This window comes from Mustela putorius, unplaced genomic scaffold (genome assembly GCF_011764305.1).
Source record: "Mustela putorius furo isolate JIRA1106 unplaced genomic scaffold, ASM1176430v1.1 tig00000095_pilon_pilon_pilon, whole genome shotgun sequence".
NCBI lineage: Eukaryota > Metazoa > Chordata > Mammalia > Carnivora > Mustelidae > Mustela > Mustela putorius.
The window spans coordinates 19087376-19111046 of NW_025421280.1; the positions used below are offsets into that span (position 1 = coordinate 19087376).

General features: G+C 37.8%; 1 protein-coding gene across 2 annotated transcripts in view; it reads left to right on the top strand.

The window, feature by feature from the left end:
- Positions 1 to 23671, top strand: part of DCP1A (decapping mRNA 1A) — a 59684-nt gene that overhangs the window by 3376 nt on the left and 32637 nt on the right. For both annotated transcript variants that reach the window (XR_006606382.1, XM_004738196.3), the window contains exon 3: positions 2563 to 2690. Coding sequence is in view for 1 of the 2 variants with exons in the window: in XM_004738196.3 (XP_004738253.2) it covers positions 2563 to 2690 (128 nt within the window). In the remaining variant the exon portion in view is untranslated. The remainder of the gene's footprint in view (positions 1 to 2562; positions 2691 to 23671) is intronic.

A 23671-nucleotide genomic window follows, 5' to 3' on the forward strand; every position in this document is an offset into this window, starting at 1 on the left:
AAAAAAATGATACATATGTATTTTTAATCTAATGGTGAGCAGTGTTATATAAAGTGGTTCAGCCCCGTTTTTGGAACCTCCCTGCCTGACCTTCTTCATCCATTTCTAGCTGTGAGATCTGAACCAAGTTATATCCTTTCTTTGAGCCTTCCTGTGATTCAGAATAAACAGAACTAGAGGGCACCTGGGTGGCTCAGTGGGTTAAGCCGCTGCCTTCGGCTCAGGTCATGATCTCAAGGTCCTGGGATCGAGTCCCGCATCGGGCTCTCTGCTCAGCGGGGAGCCTGCTTCCTCCTTTCTCTCTCTGCCTGCCTCTCTGCCTACTTGTAATCTCTCTCTGTCAAATAAATAAATAAAATCTTAAAAAAAAAATAAATAAAATAAACAGAACTAAAACTTATTTAGGAACTAGCAAAACTGTGTCAAAATAGAAAATATTTTCTAATCATGAATAAGTCTAAAACAGATGCGTTTCTCCCTCCCCCTGTATTAAAAATGTATAAAGAGAGAAAAACTTAATACATAGACTAACTCTATAAAATAATGTAGTTGAAAGGTCAGCCTCTCTATTCTGTATTTATTAAATGAGTCATCTTCTTATGACTCTGGTTCTGTCCCCTTTCTGAACCCCTCCCCACAAAAAAATTCAGGATTAGGTACAGTGTCTTTAGTGATGTGTCATCTTCATTTGAGAGTCCTTTAGAAAATCTGGTTTATTCAGTTGCACGCTTTTTATTTTCAACTTTTCTGTGAGTTAATTATCTAAAATGTGATTGGTTTGCAAATTGCAGCTTTTGTTTTTGTTAGGCACCTTTTGTGTCCTAACTTGTAACTAACAGAAAAGGATAGTCATAGAGTTCCTTGGTCCTGGCTCTCCCTTAGGTTTTGCTCTGACTACAACAGGTTCCTTCCCATGGTTTCTAAGTTTAGAGATTCAACAGGAATTATTACTGATGTCCGGTCCTCCCCACTTCTTTTTTGTTTGTTTTTGTACTGTGAGTTACCATTTAAAGATTGCCTTCTATATTGATGGTAATTAACAAGAATTTGTCAGGCATTTCTCTAAATTTTGGCATGCAACTTTGAGATCTTTCTAAAAACATCTTTTTCCTCCTTTGTATTTAAGTGCTTTGATACTACATCGTAACTATAGGAGCTCATCATCATTCTTTGCCAGGGTGCCTTTACCCTTCACCTACTTCATTGTTCTGTATTACCACTATGGTAATCTCTAGAAACTCTAGAGATTGTTAGAATCTTGGTATCTATGATATTAGGAAAATATTTTCCCAGCCTCACTGTTAAACAGTATAGTACATCTCCACTGGTTCTAAAAAATAGGAAATTTAGTATAATAAATGATTTGGCTTAATTCATGGAGGCTTACATAGTATTGATCCTAATAAAAGGAAACCAAAGAACTCTTTGGGAAATATGAGAACATTTTATGTACCTTGGATAAAAGTGTACCACAGTGTCAGAATATCATTTTGCCAGAGACCTTAGTGTACAAAAAGCCTGGATTTGGAGTCTAAAAACCTAAAGCTCAGTTCTGGTCACATTATTTGTGTGACTTTGGACAAAGGCTTTAATCATTCTAAGTTTATTTCCTAATCTGTAGAGTAGGATTCTCAAATCTCCCTTGTGTACAGAAAAACGATTGAGAAACTATGAAGTATTACATGCATGTGAAGATCATGTACTAAGTCACTTTGGTATGAGAACCAAGAATCATGTACAGAATCACCCTGATATGAGAACAAAGGATGTTTGTTATCATAGGATTCAAGGCATTTTCTCTCTTAACTCAGGAGAACTGTAGAAAGACTTATTTGGTGTAAGAAAAAAAATCATGATTATAATGGTGGACAGTCATTATTAAAACCAGGTCTGTACTGTGTTTAAAATAAGTGATATTTTTGTTGAGCAACTGTTTATTAAACATCTGTTAGGTACCTGTCTTGGCTAATATCTGAAAAAAGAAGCCAAAAATCTCAGTTTGCATGGAATTTACATTCTAGTGGGGAAAGACAAATATGAAAAATAAGTAAATGGTATGGAAAAAAAGAGAAGAGAGTGGGAGGTATTGAACTTGAGAGAGGCTGGGAGCCTGAGAAGGGGTAGTTCTCCAGTAAGTGTCATTGAAAAAGTGACATTTGAGGAAGAGCCTGTTGGGGTTAAGGTAACTAGATTCTGGGCAAGTGGTCCACGCAGAGGGCTTTAGGTAGAAGCATTCCTGTAGGGAGAGTGATGAGCTTTGTGTGGCTTGAGCAGAAGCAAGGGGAGAGGCAGATGAGGTGAAGGTGAGGAGGGCACCTATCAGCCAAGGCTTTGGTGGCATTAGAAAGGGCATTGGCTTTACTCTGGGGAGCTAAGTCCTTAGAAGCTACTGAGAAGAGGAGGGGTATGATCTGACTTGAATTTTTTGTTTGCAATTTTAAGTACCAACAATATTGTATAATGTGGTAATATCCTTATTCTTTGAAATGGAAATAAAGAAGTAGATAACATTTCTGCAAATGAAACAGTGACTACAGGTGTTTTTCTTCTGTCAAATCTAAGGTCAGCCTCACCTTACCATGGTTTTACCATTGTGAATCGACTGAATATGCACAATCTGGTTGAACCAGTGAATAAAGATTTGGAATTTCAGCTCCATGAACCATTTCTTCTGTATAGAAATGCAAGCTGTGAGTATATCAGTTTTATTACAGTTCATCTATTTACAATTTAAATGGAGTGACTTGAGTTTCTATCATCATGTTATTTTATAAAAAATACAGGAATGCTTGGGTGGTTCAGTCAGTTAAGTGTCTGCCTTCACCTCAGGTCATGATCCCAGGGTCCTGGGATGGAGCCCCGTATCAGGCTCCTTGCTCAGCAGAGAGCATGCTTCCCCCACTGCCTCTTGCTCCCCCTGCTTGTACGCGCTCTCTGTCTCTCTGAGAAATAAAGAAAATCTTTAAGAATATATTTTTATCTGCACTCTTAGGTTATAAATGAGTCTTAGATCAAATCTTTTAAATTGGGCTTCTAAAATTGAAACGCTCTTATATACAGTAACTTTTTATATTGTTTTAGTTAAATACACTCTTCCATATAATAGCAGTACATCATATTCCTGTTGTTTGTTTTATGAAAATAAATTTCATCCTTTGTTTTGGTTGGACACTGAATTATTGGCTGCCCATGCCCCTGAGCAACAGAATTTAGTTTGAGAGATTCAGGATGGGGACTGATATATTTATCCACAGAGCAAGTACTGTCTTTACCCTGGTTGTGGTATTTTCAGTCTGTTTATTGAGTGTCTACTGGGTACAAGTTCTGGGCTGAGAGCTATTGTATCATTAATGTTAATGATACAATAACCCATGTGGGGCAGGCAAGCAAGTAAGGGAGCTGAGACTCGGAGGTGAGTGGCAGGTCCCCAGTTGGAGAGCGAGAATCATAACACTTTTCTCTCCTCCTTAGTTCCAGGGTCCTTCAGGCATTTTACAGACTCTTAAGAATGGTTGCATGCAGTCCACAAAGCTAGAGTGGCTCTTTCAAAAAGTTAAGATGTACCAGTGGGGGAAAAAAAAGATACTAAAAAGTATCCTCAATTACTGTATTTCAGTATGGATGTTGAAGGCATAAGTGTTTGAGGACAGAAGAGAGACTGTTTGGCACTGACTATGGGTGGATCAGACCTAGTTAGTAGTAGAGTGACCATAACTATTATCCAAGGAGATTGCTGGAGAAATGTTACTTCTCACATAAAAAGGAAAAGTTATTACAAAAAATTAAAAAAGGAAAAGTTACTGTTTGGATTTCACTTGACTAGAAGGTAACTGGTACTGGAGGAATGTCTTTGGTGTAATATATAAAAAGCTCTGGAAATTAGGCCCTTTTAATTTCCTGAATGAGGAATGATAAGTTCTGTTTCAGAGCCAGAAGCCCCAAATTCTTCTCCACAGCTCATTTTTAAGTATTTAAGTGAAATAGTCTCTTGGTTTTTTTCAGTGAACTGTTGTCCAGATAATTCCTTTCTGAGATTTTAGTGTCTGGGGGCATATTAGAAATGCTTTTTAATACCTATAAGTTCAGAGGGATTTATTTAAACTAATACTACCTTCAGATGGCAGTTTTGTTTGTGCTGAAATTCTGTTGAAGGGGAAATTCTGCAGAGGAACATAGTTCCAATTTTTTTTTAAGGAAAATTTATTTAATTCTGCTCTTTACTACCAGGAAATTAATCTAGCTATTGCTTCTAAGAAAAGTTTGATTATTAATGTAGTCAGGAAAATTATCAGAGACCCGTGGATTCACTTACTGTTGAGCTTAAACCTGATGTTTAAGCTAAATTAAGCTGATGTTAATCATAGTATTTCTTTAACAAGCAAAGGTTCCTTTGAAGTTGAAAATGCAACATAACTCAAATATAATTAAATCACAACTAACCAAAATTTAACTTATTGACCTCAATTATCTGGAAACATTTCTATAGGCCATGTATGGAAGAAATGAAAGAAAATTATAAGAAAACAAGCTGATATTAGGTTTCATTTTATAAGAATCTAGCAAATATCTTGAGTATAACCCAGGGTCAGCATAAAAGTGTCAATTTTCTGTAACTTTAACCCCACTATAGTCTCATAGATTAATTTGTTGTCATGATATGGCCTGAAATCATCATTTATTATGTTAATCGGAATATTCTTGAGCAGAAAGGTACATTAATACATTTTATTTTAGGAAGATTTTCCTTAAGTTAAAACAGAGGTTTCCTTAATTGAACAGAAAACTCAGTTAACCAAGGTTGTCCAATTTCCTTGTTAACTGAGGCACTGAATCATCTTCCAAGGGGCCATACAGTTTTTGGCATTGCTAATTTGAAATTCAAGAGCACATCAGCTTGTTTTCAGACTAGAGAAGGGCCTGAAAAGGTCAAGTACAACACTGTGGGTGTATTAGAAACAATCTGCAAGAGGAGCTTAGGGAAGGTATTTAAAGGAACAGCTGTATCAGGGAGAAGTGACAAGGCAGCATAAAGTGATTCTGGAAGTGAAGGCCTCTCTTGAGTGTGTTTTGTCAACCTAGTCTTAACTGTGGAAAATAGTCTTGTCAGGTCTGCAAGCTATTGAGTTAAGGGATTTGTTCTTTAAACAAAAAGTTAATTAGTGTCTGAGTGTGTATACAGGTAATTATACCTGATTCTGTAGCTGCCCTTCTGTCGTTTTCTTGAGGGAAATACCACTAAGACATCTGACCCATTTTGCTCACTGTACCTTCAGATCCAGCTTCTTTTACTCAGATCAATTTTTAGAGTTAATAGAAAATTGAACTATTATTTTTTCTAGTTCTGATTGTTCTGTATTGATTTCATTTTTTAGTTTTTATTTATATACCACCTCCCCCAAAGGGAATGGTAAAATCTTACAGAGAAAATGCTTACACTAGCCAAGGGCTTAGGTTTAGTGATTCTTTTGAATATTTTGGAATCAGTGTGTTTTCATACCGATCGAGGGCCTTTTGGCAGCCAGAAGAACCTTATAGGGAGGGGCTCAGCGAGGGTTGGGAAGACTGCAGATTCTGTAGTTAATTAAGCAAAAGTGTAGTTCCTAACCCCTTATTTCTGACTTCTATTGAGGAAACAAGAGTCCTAGAAAAGTTAAGAAACTTGCTCAAGAATCACAAAGGTTGTAAGTGACATAGGCAGAATTCAGATAATCTTCGAACCCCATGTTCTCTCTACTTGGCTGCCGCAATAAAATTACTTACTTCGTCAGTCCACATTCTAGAGTGATGCTGACCTGTACTGCTGTGCCGTAATGGAAATGCTCTGTATCAGCCCCATCCCGAAGAGCAGCCACAGCTACATGCGACTGTTGAGCACTCAAAGTACGACTCGTGTAACCAAGAAATTTTCTTTTCTTTTTTAGTTTATTTAATCAGTTTGCATTTAAGTAGCTATATGTGGCTAGTAACTACTGTATCAGAACGTGGAAGTCTAAAGCATGAACTCCTGCTTACATACACCCTTTTGTTGTGCCATACCTGAATTGAACAAGCACTAGGGGAGCTTTGGATTCAATTTTTATGCCTCTTGTTTAGTCATTCGTTTTTAAAATTTATAAATGACTTCTAGATACGAAAGCTGCAGAAGATATCCCTGAGGGGGGCTTTGCCATGGTAACAGTCTTTTGGCATGCAGTTTAATTTTCAGAAAAGAATGCTATTCTAGGCTTTGCCATTTTTGGGCTGTAACCTTGGATAAATCACGTAAACCACTGATCTGACCTACTTATTTTAAAAGGGCATCATATATGTGAGGGTATTTTGTCAGGCACTTAAAAATATAAAATACTACAGTGTGTGTCTCCATCTTAGACCCAAGCCAAATGATCTTTGTAGTAAGACAGTTATAAGGATTTTAACATTGTCCAGGTAGTACTCTTATGACCCAGGCCTGTAGTGTCTTTATTCCCGTCCTTTCTGACTAGCACCATGACAAGCTGGAGGCTCTGTTTATCATTATAGGTACCATTTTCAGAATTTTTAAGGGCCATTACTAGGCAGCATGAGGGATGATAAGTTGAAAATATATACATATTACAAATGAGAAATCTTACAGTGTACAGATTTTTTAAAACTCAATAGTGGGGTGCCTGGGTGGCTCAGTGGGATGGGCCTCTGCCTTCGGCTCAGCTCTTGATCTCAGGGTCCTGGGATTGAGCCCCCCGCCGCATCAGGCGCTCTGCTCAGCAGGGAGCATGCTCCCCCCGCCGCCCCCCCGCCTCTCTGCCTGCTTGTGATCTCTGTCTGCCAAATAAATAAAATCTTAAAAAAAAAAAAAAAAAAAAAACTCTCAAGAGTAGCAGTTCTAATCAGTGGGTCATGGTTTATTTAAACATAGTTATGTTTATTTTGATCAGTATACTGGAATACATAGCACCCTCCCAGCTAAACCTTTGTATTAATGTAATGATTTTTAGTTTGTGGACACTTCTCCCTAAAAAACATTGATGATAGTTTTAATTTTATCTCTGATTAGTTGGAGAGACATTTTTTTTTGCTCTTTAAACAACGCATTACTATCAGTCTGGTGATCTTCTATTTTCATTTGTAAAGAAAATCCATTTTACTTACTGCATTATAAAATCATTCTTGGGAGACTCTGAATTTCTAGGACTTCTGTGTCCATCAAAGAAAATATCCTTCAGCTCCTGTCTAGCAGTGTCATGCCAGGAAATCTTTCTCCTACAAACATTTAGAAATGCTGTATAAAGTACTAAATGCACAGCTTAGTCAAAAAGAGAATAGGGGACATTTCAGTGGGCCAACATGAGAGTGAAAACTGAAAGCTGAAGTGAGAAGCTTATAAACCAGCACTGGCTGCCAGCTATTAGGGGTTTCTAGGTATGGAGCTCTCCTTCATAAAAGGATCTCATGACAATTACATGGAGTCAGGAGACAGGGTCTTGAGCTCTCATGGGTGGAGAAGTGGAGCTGAGACCCCATACCTACGTACAGCCCAGCCCCCTGATTAGCTACATATTAATTAATTAGAAAGATACCAGCCCACCAAACAAGGATGAGCAAGCTTATCTATCTTAGTATGGACTATGGGTAACAGGGAAAATGTCTCCCCTGAATAAATATAAACATGAGCTTTCTCAAAGAGATTTGGCGTTCAGGTTATACCATTCACTCAGTATAACTTCTTACCCAGGCCAAAAAATTAACATAAAAATTGATCTTCAGCTGGTGAGTATTCTAGGACACCTGGCAAAAGCTAATGCAAAATCCTTCTGGGGGACACCCAGATTGCCTGGGGACCATTGACAAGCCTCATGGTCCAAAATTACTAAATACTCAAAATTACTAAATATACAGGAAATAATTCACAATCAGTAAAAGGCAGAATACAACAAAAGCAGGGTTAGCCAACCACTCCCCAAAATTTTAGTTAATGAAATGATCAGATACAGACTTTAATGGATGTAAATGTCAGATGTGGATAAGAAAAGTGACAGGTAGATTTGAAAAATAACCAAGTCAAATTTCTAGAAATTAAAATTTCAATTCTTGAAAATAAATTTTCTACCTGGACTCAGCAGTTAATTTGGTTTTGGTTTTTGTTTGTTTGTTTGTTTTTTGATTAAGTTAATTTTTATTAACATGTAATGTATTATTTGTTTCAGGGGTACAGGTCTATGATTCATCAGCCTTACACAATACACAGCACTCACCCCAACACATACCCTCCCCCATCTCCATCACTCAGCCACCCTATCCATCCCTTCCCCTCCCCTCCAGCAACCCTGTTTCCTGAGATGAGTCTCTTACAGTTTGTCTCTCTCTCTGGTTTCATCTTGTTTCATTTTTTCTTCTCTTCCCCTATGATCCTCTGCCTTGTTTCTCAAATTCCTCATATCAGTGAGATCATATGATAATTGTCTTTCTCTGATTGGCTTATTTCTCAGAAGTTAATTTGTAACAACAGAAAGGAGAATTGACGAACTGGTAGAGACATCTGAGGGAATTACTCAGAATTCATCCAAGAAAGGAAAGGAATGGAAAATATGATCAGGAGGGTAGAATTAGAAAGTCTTAACACATAATAGAGAAGAATTTTCAGAATGATAAAATAGATTTAGGAGAGACCGTATTTGAAGAGATTTAGAACAAAAAATTTTCTAGAATATTCAAAAGCCATAAATCTCAGATTTGGGCAGTAGGATAAGACACCAAGCATAGTAAGGAGAAAGAAATGCACAAAGAGACAGAAGCAACCAAAGGGTACTTGAGATTGATTATTTATGAGGAGCACCAGTTAGACTGACAGCCTATTTAGTTGCAGCTCCTGAGTTTGGAAGACAAAGGAATAAGAGTACTGAGGGAATTAATTCAATTCAATAATTAGGAGAACAAAATAAACGTACTTTTCAAACAAAAACAGAACTTTCGCCTCTAGCGGCCCCTTGCTGTAGGTGCTTCTAAAGCAGTGCTATCCAGTACAGTAGCCACCAGCCACATGTGGCTGTTGAAAATGCTCTTAACGCAACTGAATTCTTAATCGTATTTAATTTGGTTCAGAAAGAAGAATATTGTGGGGTTCTCAGGTGGCTCAGTCAGTTAAGCAGCTGACTCTTGAGCTCACTTCTTTTTTTTTTTTTAAGACTTTATTTATTTATTTGTCAGAGACAGAGAAAGCACAAACAAGGGCAGAGACAGGGAGAGGGAGAAGCAGTCTCCCTGCTGAGCAAGGAGTACAATGAGGGACTCAGTCCCAGGACTCTGGGATCACAACCTGAGCTGGAAGCAGATGCTTCGACTGAGCCACCCAGGCATCCCTCAGCTCAGGTCTTGAGCTCAGGGTTGTGAGTTCAAGCTCTGCCTTGGTCTCCATGCTGTGGAGCCCTCTTAAAAAAAAAGAAGAAAATGGAGCACAGAAGAAAGAAATAAAGTTTACAAACTAATGAGCAAATGATTTACTTTGTTTTAAATTAAAATAAGCATGGACTATATAAGACAGTGAAATGACTAGTCTGAGTAGAGGTGTTAAAAAAGGTGAAGGAAAAATACTAGATACCAACAGCATCAGGTAAAAGCTCATCAGACCTAAGGCATCCCACAACCAGGGTGAGAATAAATAAATTGATTAACCATAGATTTAAATCAAGCTGTGTGTGTTCAAATGATTCAGGGTAACCACTACAAAACATAGGAGTCTTTTAAACCAGTACAAACTGGGGGGTGGGGGGCAGTGACTGAACACCATGGGAAATAGCCCAATATAAAATGGCAGAAATAAGTCAGTAACTAGAACAAAATGTCAAGTGAGCTAAAGTAGCCAATTAAAAGACATTCTGGGACTGGATGAAGATACAGAATTTGTGAATAATGTTTTCAAAAAATGTAAAACTCAGAAACCTGGAAAAATTGAAAGTAAAGGGATATAATGCAGTATATCAAACTGTTAACCAAACAAGGCTGCTATAGCTATGTTAGTCATACATGATAAATTTTAGTTAAAAACTTCATGGTAAAAGTTGCCGCCTAATGATAAAAGGAATGAATTACCTGAAAGATAAAATGATTCCAAACTGGTACGTATGTAGTGTATGTCAGATATACATATCAAAAGTTAAAAATCCCTAATCATCATGGGAGATTTTAGCAGGCCACCTCAGTAATTGACAGATAAAGCAGTTAATTATTAGATACTTAAATAGTACAGTTAAACTTGATCTAATGAGTGTATGAAGAGCGCTGCTTCCAGCAATTCAAGAATTTGCATTTTTTTCAAATACATATTAGAATTTTATAAAAATTACCATATGTAGGCCTACCAGCCCAAGAAGTTAAGGAAAAAGAGAAATCTGGGTTAAGATGAAGGAAAATACACAGATGAGTAGCAATTAACTTCAGAACATAGAAATTGTAGGAGAACAACAGAACAAAATCAACCTGATTGATTGAACAACAATGAAAGTGGGGGAGCATAATGGGCAATATTAGGAATAATGTATATATTTTTTATGTGTTGCAACTGAATACAGGCAATACACATTTTTTAAAAACAAATCACTGTGAAGAACCTTTTCGCCTATACATTTAAAATTTAGATTATATATACTGTTTCCTAGAAGAAAACTTAGTGCAACAAAACTTATTCAGGAATAAATAGGTTTGAATACACTCACAAACAGTAAAATGTTGGGTCAGTAACTTAAAATCTTTCCCCTCACATCTAAAGAAAATTCTAAGAGCAATGTCCTATTCAGAAAATGGTATCAGGACAGTTATTCTCCATATAGACTGGCCTCTGAAAAGGCAGATACAGGATCTGTCATTTCTGATTTTATCACAGGACACGTATCTCCACCGTCCACTCTTGTGCAGTGAGGAGATCATGCTTCTCTTACCCACTGTTCGTTCTCCTAGCAAGCATTTGGCAGATATCTGCTATGAGCACCACACCTTACTAAGTATGTTTGTCCCAGAGGGTGCTTTCCCTTTGATTTCTACTTCTGTGGGCACCACTTTATGACTTAATTGTGAGATGTCCCAAGAATATTCTGTAAAGGGTTTTTCTATTTTTGTTTTAGGCTTAAAGCAAAGTTGATTGAGTGAAGAGGGAGGGGACCCGAGAGGGTTGCCTCTGTAAAGGCTTCCCAACAGGTTTTTTTTTTTAAATCCAAAATTTGGTACATGAATCAACAAAAAAGTAAAAGCAAGCAAAGCTGGTTTTTCTCTCTGTTACAGCTAGGCAGTGTACATTATAACTTGGTTAATTAAAGCTATGAAAGTAAAGGTTTGTGGTCCCATTAAGCTCTATAAAGTCAATTCTGGCATTTGATGATTTCCTTTTGCAAAAAGTATTTCAGTGTTGTCTTTTCCTTTGTTTAAAACAAGAAGGCTGATTATTTAACTCAGACATCATATTCAGTGATATTTATTGAATTTGTGATACTGAATTCAGTGGTATTTATTGAATTGATATTTATTTGTCATTTACCAAGTACTCTATCAAGCACTATACCATTTTGATAAAACTATTCTGTACTTTTAAAGAATTTTAGTTATCTTTTTAGTCCTGAGGTTCTGTTGTATTTTCTTAGAGAATTACAAGCAGAAGTCATTAAATTGTGTTAGAACTTAAGGTAGGGGTGAAGATTCTTAATGAAATATGTTACTGTATTCCAGTGCTATGAATATTTATTCCTAAAAGCTCTGTTAATTAATCATAAAATTAATAATTTAAGATGTATGATTAGAAAATTATCAGCTGTAAATTAGACCAGTACTGGTGAAAATCTGATCCACCAGAAGGACTGTGGAGATATTTACATGTTGGGTTTTTTGTTGTTGATGTTTGTTTGTTTGTTTGTTTATCATTTTTAGCAGCAACACTGATCCATTAATTAGAAGGAGTGTCCAGTCTAGGTTTTCTTTCCTCAAACCTACTCTCTCCTTAGACCAGTGTATGATTGTGGTTTTAGCCAAAAAAATAACAACACTATTTTACTTTATGTGCATGTTAGACTTGGCATTTTTTTTACAGAAAGAAACAAGGACAATTGTTTTGTTGCCTTAAGGCATAGATCTCCCACTGAATACCACTTTTAATATTTTCAAATGTTTTCTGTAATCCTGAAGTACTTCTGAAAAAATGAACAAAGTATATTGTCTTATAACCTGCTTATTAACAACAAATCACTGTAACAAGCAATTGAAAATAAAAATATTACTACTATTTAATATTTTTAAGAACTTACCTCCAAAAGCCTGTGAGAAGTACCCCTTTGTTTCCACTTCACTTACAACTTTTCCTTTATATCGGGCATCAGTCTCTTGATAGAGAACATTTTTAATTAAAATTAGATCACTAGAAAAGGCAGGGTGATTCATTTCCATAGTGTTGAAAATGCAGCTAGTAGATGGAAAGTTTTAGTAGAAGAAATATTGCAGTGTGTACTTTTTTTTTTGTTTCTGCTTGCCCTTTCTCAGTTCAAGGGCAAGACTTAGAATAGTAGAGATGGCAGGTGGCTATTGGCATTTGCACACATCTTCAGACTTAGAGCACAGAGCGGGAAATGTCCTTGCAAAAGAAGTTTATAATTTGTCAAGTCAAAAAGTGTGACTTCTACCTCCAAACTAAAAGAGGAATTTATAAACAGTTTTAAAAGCACTGCAGTCCTTTTTTTTCTGTGATCTTTGAATCCAGCACAGTGCTGCTTGACCAGCCTGGAGAAAGGCAGTCTTCCACCAGCAGCAGCAGCTCTGCTGTGGTTAGTGTGACTCTGCTATCAGTGTAGGAGAAAGATCTGTGGCAACTGCATTAATCTGGCCTTCTGGACGAAGATAAGGAAGGAGCCTTGCTGTTGCCACGTTAGTAGACTGAAGAGGTAAAAACACCATGAAAACATAGAGTGACTTGGACTCCAGGGCTGACCTGTGGTGCTGTGAGGTCAGAAGTTTCAAATGTCTGTATGGCATTCTATCTATTGGAGGCCACTGTAGAGTGTTCTAGGAGAGCTCTAATGGAACCTCTACCAGGTACCTTCTGGTTAGCTTTTTTCGGAAGTCCATGAACATTTCCAAATTTCCAAAGCAGATTCTTTTCTCTGGCCTTAACTAAGTGCTGCTTTTATTCTCCCTAAAGTAGTGTTGTCAGGTAAAAAGGAATTTTAACTTTTTGTGTATATGTGGTATTACCCTAATTACAAATGTTTTAAAAGTTAGCAATGCATGCACCATTTATCTTTTTTTTTTTTTTTTTTTTAGATTTCATTTATTTATTTTACAGACAGAGATCATAGGTAGGCAGAGAGAGAGGAAGGGAAGCAGGCTCCCCGCTGAGCAGAGAGCCCGACTCGGGGCTCGATCCCAGGACCCTGGGATCATGACCTGAGCCAAAGGCAGAGGCTTTAACACACTGAGCCATCCAGGTGCCCCCATTATCTCTTTTAAATAATGTTTTCTCTTCTGAGAACTCACAAAGGAAAGCAACAATTACATATAGCTAAGTGGCAGAAATATGTTCTTAATGTGTATAAATCTAGGTTTCATCTTGTGTTTACAAGGTGAAGTTCATTGTGGAGGTAAAAATTGAAACAGTAACCTCTAGTCCAAGAAGATTTGAAGCCCCTGTAGAGTGGGGTCCCCTGGAGGATCCAGGCAGTTCTAGCTGCTTACAGAGTCACTGCTTCAAGCTTGTGCAGTTGTTTTTTGTTTTTGATTTTGTTTTTAATTAAAAGGAAGGCATGCGATAAGCGTTTGCTACCAACATTTAAAAATAAGGATATTTTGCACATACACCTGGATTTCTAGCTTTCCTTCTTGTGAAGGCCACACAGCACCTGCATCCCTGCAAGCACTGGGAGTCAGCAGGAGCTCTGGGCGGAGCATGCGCACCACAGCCTCTCTGATCCCACCACACCCTCATGATCCTCGTGGGCATTTGCCTTACCGCACAGGTTTGGATAATCTCTTAGTAAAGTGGCAGAAAAATATGTAGCAGAGAAGTTAGTTAGGGAAAGGGGAGAAAAGAATGTCCCCCTTTTCCTACACCACTATCTGATCTCTTTCCCAAAACCCTACGTGTAGATTTTGGGGAGCCCATAACACTCCATGGAGGCCAGGTGCCATGCTTCCCACCCTTTATTGTCCCTTGTGATACATAAAAATGATTATTTCTGTGTGGCACACTGGGATGAACAGACCACCAGGGGATGGACTGATCCAACATTTGGCATACCCATAATCAGTTGCAAGTACAAACACAGGAGAGGCTCTGCCTTAAGGAATGAGTATTGTGTGGCAGTCATGGCAGTCAACCCTACAGTACACTTAAAACCCTAGTGTGACTCACTTTTTATTGGGGGTTGCCCATTGTTTAAGAATAGAAAATTTTTGTAATTAAGAACGAATAGTTGTGATATTCTTGGGTTTACTTTCCTAATTTCCCTCCAAAAATTCAATGATCATTTCATGTGTCTGAATCCTGTACTAAAATCTCAGTATTAAAAGGGAGTGTGGAAGCAATATTGCCGGTAAACAGTTTCAGACTTGGCTTAATTTAGAGAGGGGCACCAAATTTTAAAATAATAAACCAGAGAACTTACAGAATAGCACTTTAGAATGTCCTGGCCTATGTCTTTTAATCAATGTTCAGTAAATAGACATTGCAGTGTAAATTTTAGAAAGTGTAGTCTTTCTCTACTATGTTAGTGTTCATTGGTGTTTTAAGATGTGTGTTTTGGCCAGAACAGGTCAGCTGCTGAGATAACTGAATCACGTTCACCAGCAATATGTACAGATTCATGGAGTTTCCTTGCATGCCTCTTTGCCTTCTACCACAGTCTCCTGTCAGAATCCTAGGTTGGGTAGTCTTTGGCTCCATACACTTTTCCTATATGCATGTGTTCTACCTTCCATCTCAGAGCCTTTCTCTTCTTTCTCTTCCGAACCTTTTAACGTTGATATAGAGCCTTCAGGCTTATTCTTGTCCTAAAGGAAGTGATCTGTCCAGGCAGGGGCATTTGCTTTTTCACTAGCCAAGAGAGGCTTATGTTTATATAATCTATTCCATTCTTTTTTTTTTTTTTAAGATATTATGTATTTATTTGACAGAGACACAGCGAGAGAGAGAGAGAGAGAGAGAGAACAAAAGCAAGGGGGAGTGAGAGAGGGAGAAGCAGGCTTCCAGCTGAGCAAGGAGCCCAATGTGGGGCTTGGTCCCAGGACTTGGGTATCATGACCAGAGCTGAAGGAAGATACTTAATGACTGAGCCACCCAGGAGCCCCATCTATTACATTCTTTTCTTTTCTTTTCTTTAATTTATTTGAGAGAGAGAGAGCATGAGAAGGGGGAGGGTCAGAGGGAAAAGCAGGCTCCCTGCCAAGCAGGGAGCCCGATACGGGACTCGATCCTGGGACTCCAGGATCATGACCTAAGCCTAAGGCAGTCACTTAACCAACTGAGCCACCCAGGCACCCAATCTATCTCATTCTTATATTTTATAATCAGAAGGATTTTCCCTATGTCTAGAATAAATGTTTTTGTCTATATTCAAAGCACATTTTCTTGTTTTTCTTTCCCGGTATAGGGTATCTTTGTCAGTATCATCTTTAGAAATTTTATAACTCTTAATACCATTGCCAAAAAGCTTTTATCAAAGCCCCTTTTCATCTTGGCACCATACTGAGAAAATCTCCAACCTCCTCAAATCCTTTTAGAAAGTAGGTCAGATCTAAATAATAAATGAATCAAAAAGACAACATGTGCATGAGAGTGATTCCCAGCTCTGTTTTTGTGACATTTTACAGCATCTCAAGAAGTCTCAAGGGATTTTTACAAAGGCTCCAAATTAATTTGGGTTTTCTTGATCTTCTGCATGCCATACACCATTCCAGATGAGAAGCAGAGTGAGATTTAACATCAGCTCATAATAGACTGCTAGATCTTCAAAGAGGGCTCTCTGGGGAAATGTAAAACTCTTGCCCTTCAGCTTTTTAAAAATGTCTCAATATTAAATGATCTAATACTTTTAATCTTTGTCAGTCTTTTCACACTTTCAAAAGATAGTACCATTTAAAACGCAAAGGAAATATTTAATTTTGGATATTATTTTCAGAATTTTTGTATTTTTAATGGAAGTACAACCTAAAGGTAATCAGTGCCCTACCACACCCCCAACCCTTCAGTGACTTGCCTATACAGCACGACTTACTTGGGACAGCTGTTAACAGCCACACTATATGGTGGGGGTTCAATAATTAAATAGTTTGCTTTCATCTTGAGAAAAGCCATTTATAAATCAGGCTGCCATCACTGTTTGCTAAATAATACTGTATCGTCAAATCCTTAAATCTTCTGTGCTGTAGTTAATCAAGGAAAATTATTTCAGGATGTTTCAGCAAGTGAATTGTTCCCAGAATGTGTTGGGCTGTAGAGTGCAAGTTCTCTTGAGGGAAGAATATGTGGCTTTGGCTTGAAGACAGGTCCTCCATGATCTTAGCTATCTGGGAACTTGTCTGTCTTTCCTCACCGATGACAGTGACAGGCTCAGGGGCAGCTCCCAGAGCCTCCTTGCCAGTTGCATGAACTGAGCGTTTGATATGTTGGCAGACAGAGCTGATTCTTGGATGCGTGTCTGAACCTCTACAGGTCCACTTTTGGCAGAATCGAGTGTGACTCTTATCCTTTACCCATTAAGCTATCGTTATGGCTTCCTTATCTTTATTTCTTCTGCAAACATGCCTTTCAAAGTGTTTGGCTCTTTTTGGCAGTTTATTTGATAATGTACAAGAGTAGAAGGCGGCATGTGTCTTATTTCTAAATTATAGTGCATTTCTTCAAAGGAGAAAGGGAGGATGTAAGTAAAGTATTGTCAACATAAGTTGACAGCTCTCTTGGGCTTATTTTGATTGTCAATATGAAATTCTTAAGAGCTGGGTTTGCAACCCACTATGAAAACATTACTAAGTGCCCCAGTTTAGCCCAGAAAATGTTGTGTGTTCTTCTGTGAGCCTGATGTAATGTGTATCATAAACTTTCTCATCACTGCTTAAGTTGTAGGGGTGTGTCCATTAGAGGAAAACTGGAATCTTGTATTCAGACTCTTGTGTTTTCTATGTTCTTTAGCCGGGATTGAAAGAGGCATATTTAAAGAAAGATGGTTGTGTTTAATTGCCATATATGGAGCCTTCTCAGAGCCCAATCTGATTTACTCTATGTAGGAGCAATCCTTAGCTGCAAGGATTAGGAACATAACTAAGACCCTGTAGGAGATAATGTTTAATAAATATCTCCTCTGTAACAAAGCCTCCTCTGTGTTCCTTGTCAAGGGGCTGTCAAAACTAAATTCATTCTATTTACTTACATCATGTAAAATATCCCAAAATTACTCATTATTCATTAGACATTGATTCTGTTTGAAACGGTGGTGGTGTTTCGAAGTTCTGTGACTGGAAGAGGGGCTATGAACCTGGGTCCAAACATGGAAAACTATTCACAGCAGGCCGAATGCTCAGAAAACCAAAGTCAGCCTGGGTGCCTGGTGGTACTGGGCACAGTCACCTGCAGGACCCATGGTGGAGCCCAATAGTCAAGGACGGCTTTAATGAAACTGGAGGGCTTCTCCACCAGAAAAGCTCCCTTGTGAACAGGATAGGAAAAAATTCACATTCATGATCTTCATTCATAAAATGAAGCTGTTCACTCACTCTGTATATCAGTGCTTTCATCCCTCTAGAATGACAGTTGGAAAAAATTCCAATTGAACTTTTATTTCTATCAAAAAGGGAACTTAAAGTTGTGATTTGCTGTGAAGTTTTTGGTAGAATAAAATGACCTTAATTCAGAATGAAACAAAATATGGGCTATTAAAATAGCTTTTGTTGTATACTGAAAACTTTAAGATATAATGGAAGAAATTGAAGAGAATACAAATAAATGAAAAAATATTCCATGCTCTTGGATTGGAAGAATTAAATTGTTAAAATGTCCATACTACCTAATGCAATCTACAGATTGAGTGTGATTTGTATTAAAATTGTCATGACATTTTCCACAGAAATAGAGCAAACAGTCCTAAAATTTGTCTGAAACCACAAAAGATCCCCTCAAATTCTTCTGGAGGTAGAAGAAAAAGCTAGGGCATCTGGGTGGCTCAGTCATTAAGCATCTGCCTTCGGTTCAGGTCATGATCCTAGGGTCCTGGGATTGAGCCCAGTATCAGACTCCCTGCTCTGCTAGCTTGCTTCTCCCTCTCTCTCTACCTGCTGCTCCCCCCGCTGTGGTCTCTCTGTGTCAAATAAATAAGTAAAATCTTAAAAAAAAAAAAAGAAAAAAAAATTAGAGGTATCACAACCCCAGATTTCAAGATATCCTATAGAGCTTTAGTCTCCAAAACAATATGATACTGGCACAAAATTAGATAACATAGATCAATGGAATAGAATAGAGTGCCTAGCAATAAACTCACGCCTATATGGTCAAATGAATTTATAACAAGAGAGCCAAGAATAAACCATGGGGAAGAGACAGTCTCTTCAATAAATGTTAGGGAAACTGGACAAGCTACATGGAAAAGAATGAAAATGGGCTACTATCTTATATCACACAGAAAAATAAATTTGAAATAGATTAAAGACCTGAATGTAAGACCTGAGACCATGAAACTCCTAGAGGAAAACGTAGGTGGTAAGCTCTTGGACATTGGTTTTGGCCATGATTTTTTGGATTTGACACCAAAAGCAAAAAGTAGCAAAAGCAAAAATAAACAAGTGAGATTGTATCAAACTAAAAAGCTTCTGCACGACAGAGAAAGCCATCAACAAAGTGAAAAGGGGACCTACCCAAGGGAAGATAATATTTGCAAGTCATATAACTAATATGGGGCTAATACCCAAATTATATAAAGAACTCATACAACTCAATAACAAAAGAATATATAATCTGATTTAAAGTTAGCAGAGGATCTCAATAGACATTTTTCCAAAGAAGACATACAGATGGCCAACAGGTACATGAAAAGATGCTTAACATCACTAGTATCAGGGAAATACAAATTAAAACCACAATGAGATATCATCTCATATATGTTAGAATGGCTATCCAAAAGACAAGAAAGAACAAGTGTTGGTGATAATGTGGGGAAATGTAAACCCTCATGCACTGTTGCTAGGACTGTAAATTGTTCATCCACTGTGGAAAACAGTATGGACATTCCTCAAAATATTAAAAGTGGAACCACCATGATCTGGCAATTCTACTTCAGAGTATATATCTGAAAAAAAGTGAAAACACTAATTTGAAAAGATATATGCACCCCCATGTTTATTATAGCATTATTTACAACAGCCAGAATATGGATACACCTGAGGGTCCATCAGTGGATGAATGGATAAAGAATATGTATATACATAGAACAGAATAATTCACAGCCATAAAAGAATGATTTCTTACCTTTGTGACAACATGGATGGACCTTGAGGCATTATGCTAAATATAAATAGAGAAAGATAAATGCTTTATGATCTCACTTATATGTGGAATCATTTTTTTTTTTAATTCACTTAATTATTTTTAGAGTGAGGGAAAAGGGGAAAGAAGCATTAGTAGACTCGGCACTGAGCATGGAGCCCACCACGGGCCTCCATCCCACAACCCTGAGATGATGACCTGAGCCGAAACAAGAGTCGGACACTTTACCAGCTGTGCCACTCAGGTGCCCCAGTATATGTGGAATCATTAAGGAAAAACAAAAACAAAAACCAAGCTCATGGATATGGGGAACAGATTTATGGTTGCCTGAGTCAGAGGGAGGGAGGAAGAATGAATGAAGGGGAGTCAAAAGGTACAAATTTCCAGTTACAGAATGAGTAAGTCATGGGGATGTGATATAAAGCATGGTCATGAGTTAACACTGTATTGCATATTTGAAAGTAGCTAAGAGTGGATCTTGAAAGTACTCCTTACAAGAAAAAATTTTGTGACTATGTATGGTGATGGGTGTTAACTGAACTTCCTATGGTGATCATTTTACAATATATACAAATAATCATTACATTATACAGTTGAAACTAATAATGTTATGTCAGTTATACCTCAATTTTTAAAAAGCTTCTAACTGGCTTTCCCAATTAACTGTATCAATACATATTAATGTATGTTAATAGAGTACAAATAATAGATATGAAAAGATCTTTAAAGTTTCTTGTCTTATTTATTTATTTAAGAGAGAGTGCATGAGCAGGGGGGAAGGGACATAGGGAGAGGGACAAGCAGGTTCCCCACCAAGCAGGGAGATACAGGGCTCGAGCCCATGACCCAAGCCAAATGCAGATGCTAAACCAACTGAGCCACACAGATGCCCCGATTTAAAGTCTCTTGTTCTAGCATTGTATTTCCTATATCCTGTCATTCTTTTACTTATAGTTTTTAACTTATTTATACTCTATTTCATGTGTTACTTTAGTCTTCAAGCATAATTAACGCTCATTAACTTTTTGTTTCTATAAAAAATTTTACATTATTTCATGTAATGAGGCAGTGGCTGTGTGATGTTAAGATTATCGGTCTAGTAATGGGAATACCTGAGTTCTAGCTACAGTTCTCAGACTTTTAATCTCCGATTTTTAATAAGCCCCTTAGTCTTTCCATGAAAATTTATAATGAGACTTCTCATCCAAGCAAGATGGCACAGACTTGTCTCTCCTTGCTTCTCCCCGTTTATAACCATAAAAACCCAGAAAAAGCACAAGAGACAATTGGGAGAACTCTGAAAGGTAGAAAAAGGAAGACCCAGGACTGGCAAAACAACCCAGCAGCAGGTCTTAAAACCCTCTCACCCAACAGAAGAAGGGCACCCATGTCTGGTATTTGTTGACTTCCAGCCTAGCAACACAAGACAGATCAGGTAGGCCCATTCCCCTCCTGGATCTAGTGGGAGTCCTGCCAACAGTATCAGGTAAGCCCAGGAAAACTGACAGGAAGGATTAGAAGCCCTGGTGGCAGTAAGTGACCACCACGGGAGTGCTTTCCTTCCCTTCCATGAAGGCGAGGTACAGGGGTAGAGGAGGAGCCACATCACCAACCTAGCCTGGGAAGCAGTCTTCATTTGTGAAGGCTGGAGGCTCCCTTCTCCAGAAAAGGTCCACCAGGTGGCCTAGCCAGGGAAATTCCTCCCACCCTTTCAAGTGACACTGGCTGAGAACCTACTAAATTCTCACTTCAGGAACTTTTAAGAACAAGAGCAAAATAAGCTCAGGGCGCCTGGGTGGCTCAGTGGGTTAAGCCGCTGTCTTCAGCTAAGGTCATGATCTCAGGGTCCTGGGATCGAGTCCCGCATCGGGCTTTCTGCTCAGCAGGGAGCCTGCTCTCTCTCTCTCTCTCTCTCTCTCTCTCTCTCTGCCTGCCTCTCCATCTACTGTCAAATAAATAAATAAAATCTTTAAAAAAAAAAAAGAGCAAAATAAGCTCGAAGCATATAGAAGTAAGGAAAGAATAAAAATGAGCACAGAAGAAATCAATGATGTTGAAAATATGGAAACAATTAATGAAGCAAAAAGCTAGGTTTTTAAAATTTTTTTAAAAAGGTCAATAAAATTGATAAACCTTTAGTAATACCAAAATAAGAAGACACAAAGTACCAGTATCAGGAATAGGATAGTGGATATCACTGTAGATTCTCCAGACATTAAAAGGGTAATAAACCAATGCTATGAATAACTTTACACTCAAACTTGATAACTTAGAAGAAATGAACCTTGAAAACCCCAACTACAAAACTCAACCAAGATAAATTAGAGGACGTGAATAATCCATTAGCCCTTGAAGAAATTGAATTAATAATTTAAAAGGAAAAGAAATATCCAGGCCCAGATGGTTTTACTGGAGAGTTCAAAGAATTAACACTAATCTTACAGTTTCTTCCAGAAAACAGACAAGGAAAGATAAATTGTCAACTGATTTTACAGAGCCAGCATTACTCTGATACCCAAACAAGGCAAAGACTATACAAACAACAACAAAACCCACAAAGCAGTATCTCTCGCGAACTAGGTAAAAAAAATCCTCAACCAAATAGAAGCAAACTCAACAATATAGAGAAAAGAGATATAAGTGATGCCCAAATGGGTTTTATTCCAGAGTTGCAAAGCTGGTTCTCTATTGAAAATCAGTCAATTTACTCCATCATATCAAGACTAAATATGAAATAGAAATATCACGTGATCATATTTTGTGTTTTTTGATGCAGGAAAAAAATTATATATCCATTCATGATAAAAATTCTCTAGTTGGAATAGAAGTGAACTATGTCATCTTGATAAAGAGCATCTACAACAGACTTAGAGCCATCATTATATTTATAGTGAAAGGGTGAGTGTCTTCCCTCTAAGATTGAGAATAAGACAAGGATGTCCACAGTCAACACAGCTCTGCAACACAGCACTGAAAGTTCTAATCACTGCAGTAAGGCAAGAAGGAAAAATAGGCCTACAAATTGGAGTAGAAAGGAAAGAGAAAGAAATAATGAAAGTGTTATTCACAGATAAAAGAGGACTGCCTAGGTACAAATTTCTAGAACTAATGAGTTTGGTGTAAGGTATGAGGATACGAGATCAACACTCAAAAATCAGTCACAATTAAAAACTGCCATTTTGGGGTGCCTAGCTGGCTCAGTCGGAAGAGAATGTGACTCTTGATTTCAGGGTTGTGAGTTTGAGCCACACATTGAGTGTAGAGATCAATAAAAATAGACTTTTTCTTTAACCCTACCATTTATAATTCTTAAAAAGAAAATTAAGTACTTAGGCATAAAGTTAACAAAACATGTATAGGATCTATGTGCTGACAATTAGAAAATACTAATTAAAGAATTTTTTTTAAAAAACCTGAATAAATGGATGGGACGCCTGGGTGGCTCAGTTGGTTAGACGACTGCCTTCGGCTCAGGTCATGATCCTGGAGTCCCGGGATCGAGTCCCACATCGGGCTCCCAGCTCCACCGGGAGACTGCTTCTCTCTCTGACCTTCTCCTCGCTCATGATCTCTCTCACTGTCTCTCTCAAATAAATAAATAAATAATCTTTAAAAAAAAAAAAAACCTGAATAAATGGAGAAGTAGACTGTATTTATGTATTGAAGGACTCTACGTAGTACAAGTTCACTTATTTCCAAATTGGTCTATAGGTTTAAAGCACTTCCTTTCAAAATACCAGCAAAGATTTTTGTAGGCATAAACAAACTATTCTAAAATTTATATGGAAAGGCATTGCTGCTATATAGAAGCTAAAACAGTTTGGAAAAGATGCATAAAGTGGGAGGAATTATTCTACACAATATTAAAGCTTCTATATAGCAGCAATAATCAAGACAGTGTGGTATTGGTGGAGGGATACGTGCATAAATAAATGGGATGAAATACACAAAATAGGAAATAGACCCACAAAAATATGCCCAGGTGCCATTTGACGAAGGTAAAAAAGATTCCTCAATAGAGAGAGGAGAGCAGGGGCCCCTCGATGGCGCAGTCAGTTGAGCATCTGACTCCTGGTTTCAGTGCAAGTCTTGATCGCAGGGTTGTGAGATTGAGCCTCGAGTTGGGCTCCAAGCCCAGTGAGGAGTCTGCTGAAGTTTCTCTCTCTCTAAAATAAATCTTTTAGGAAAGAGAGA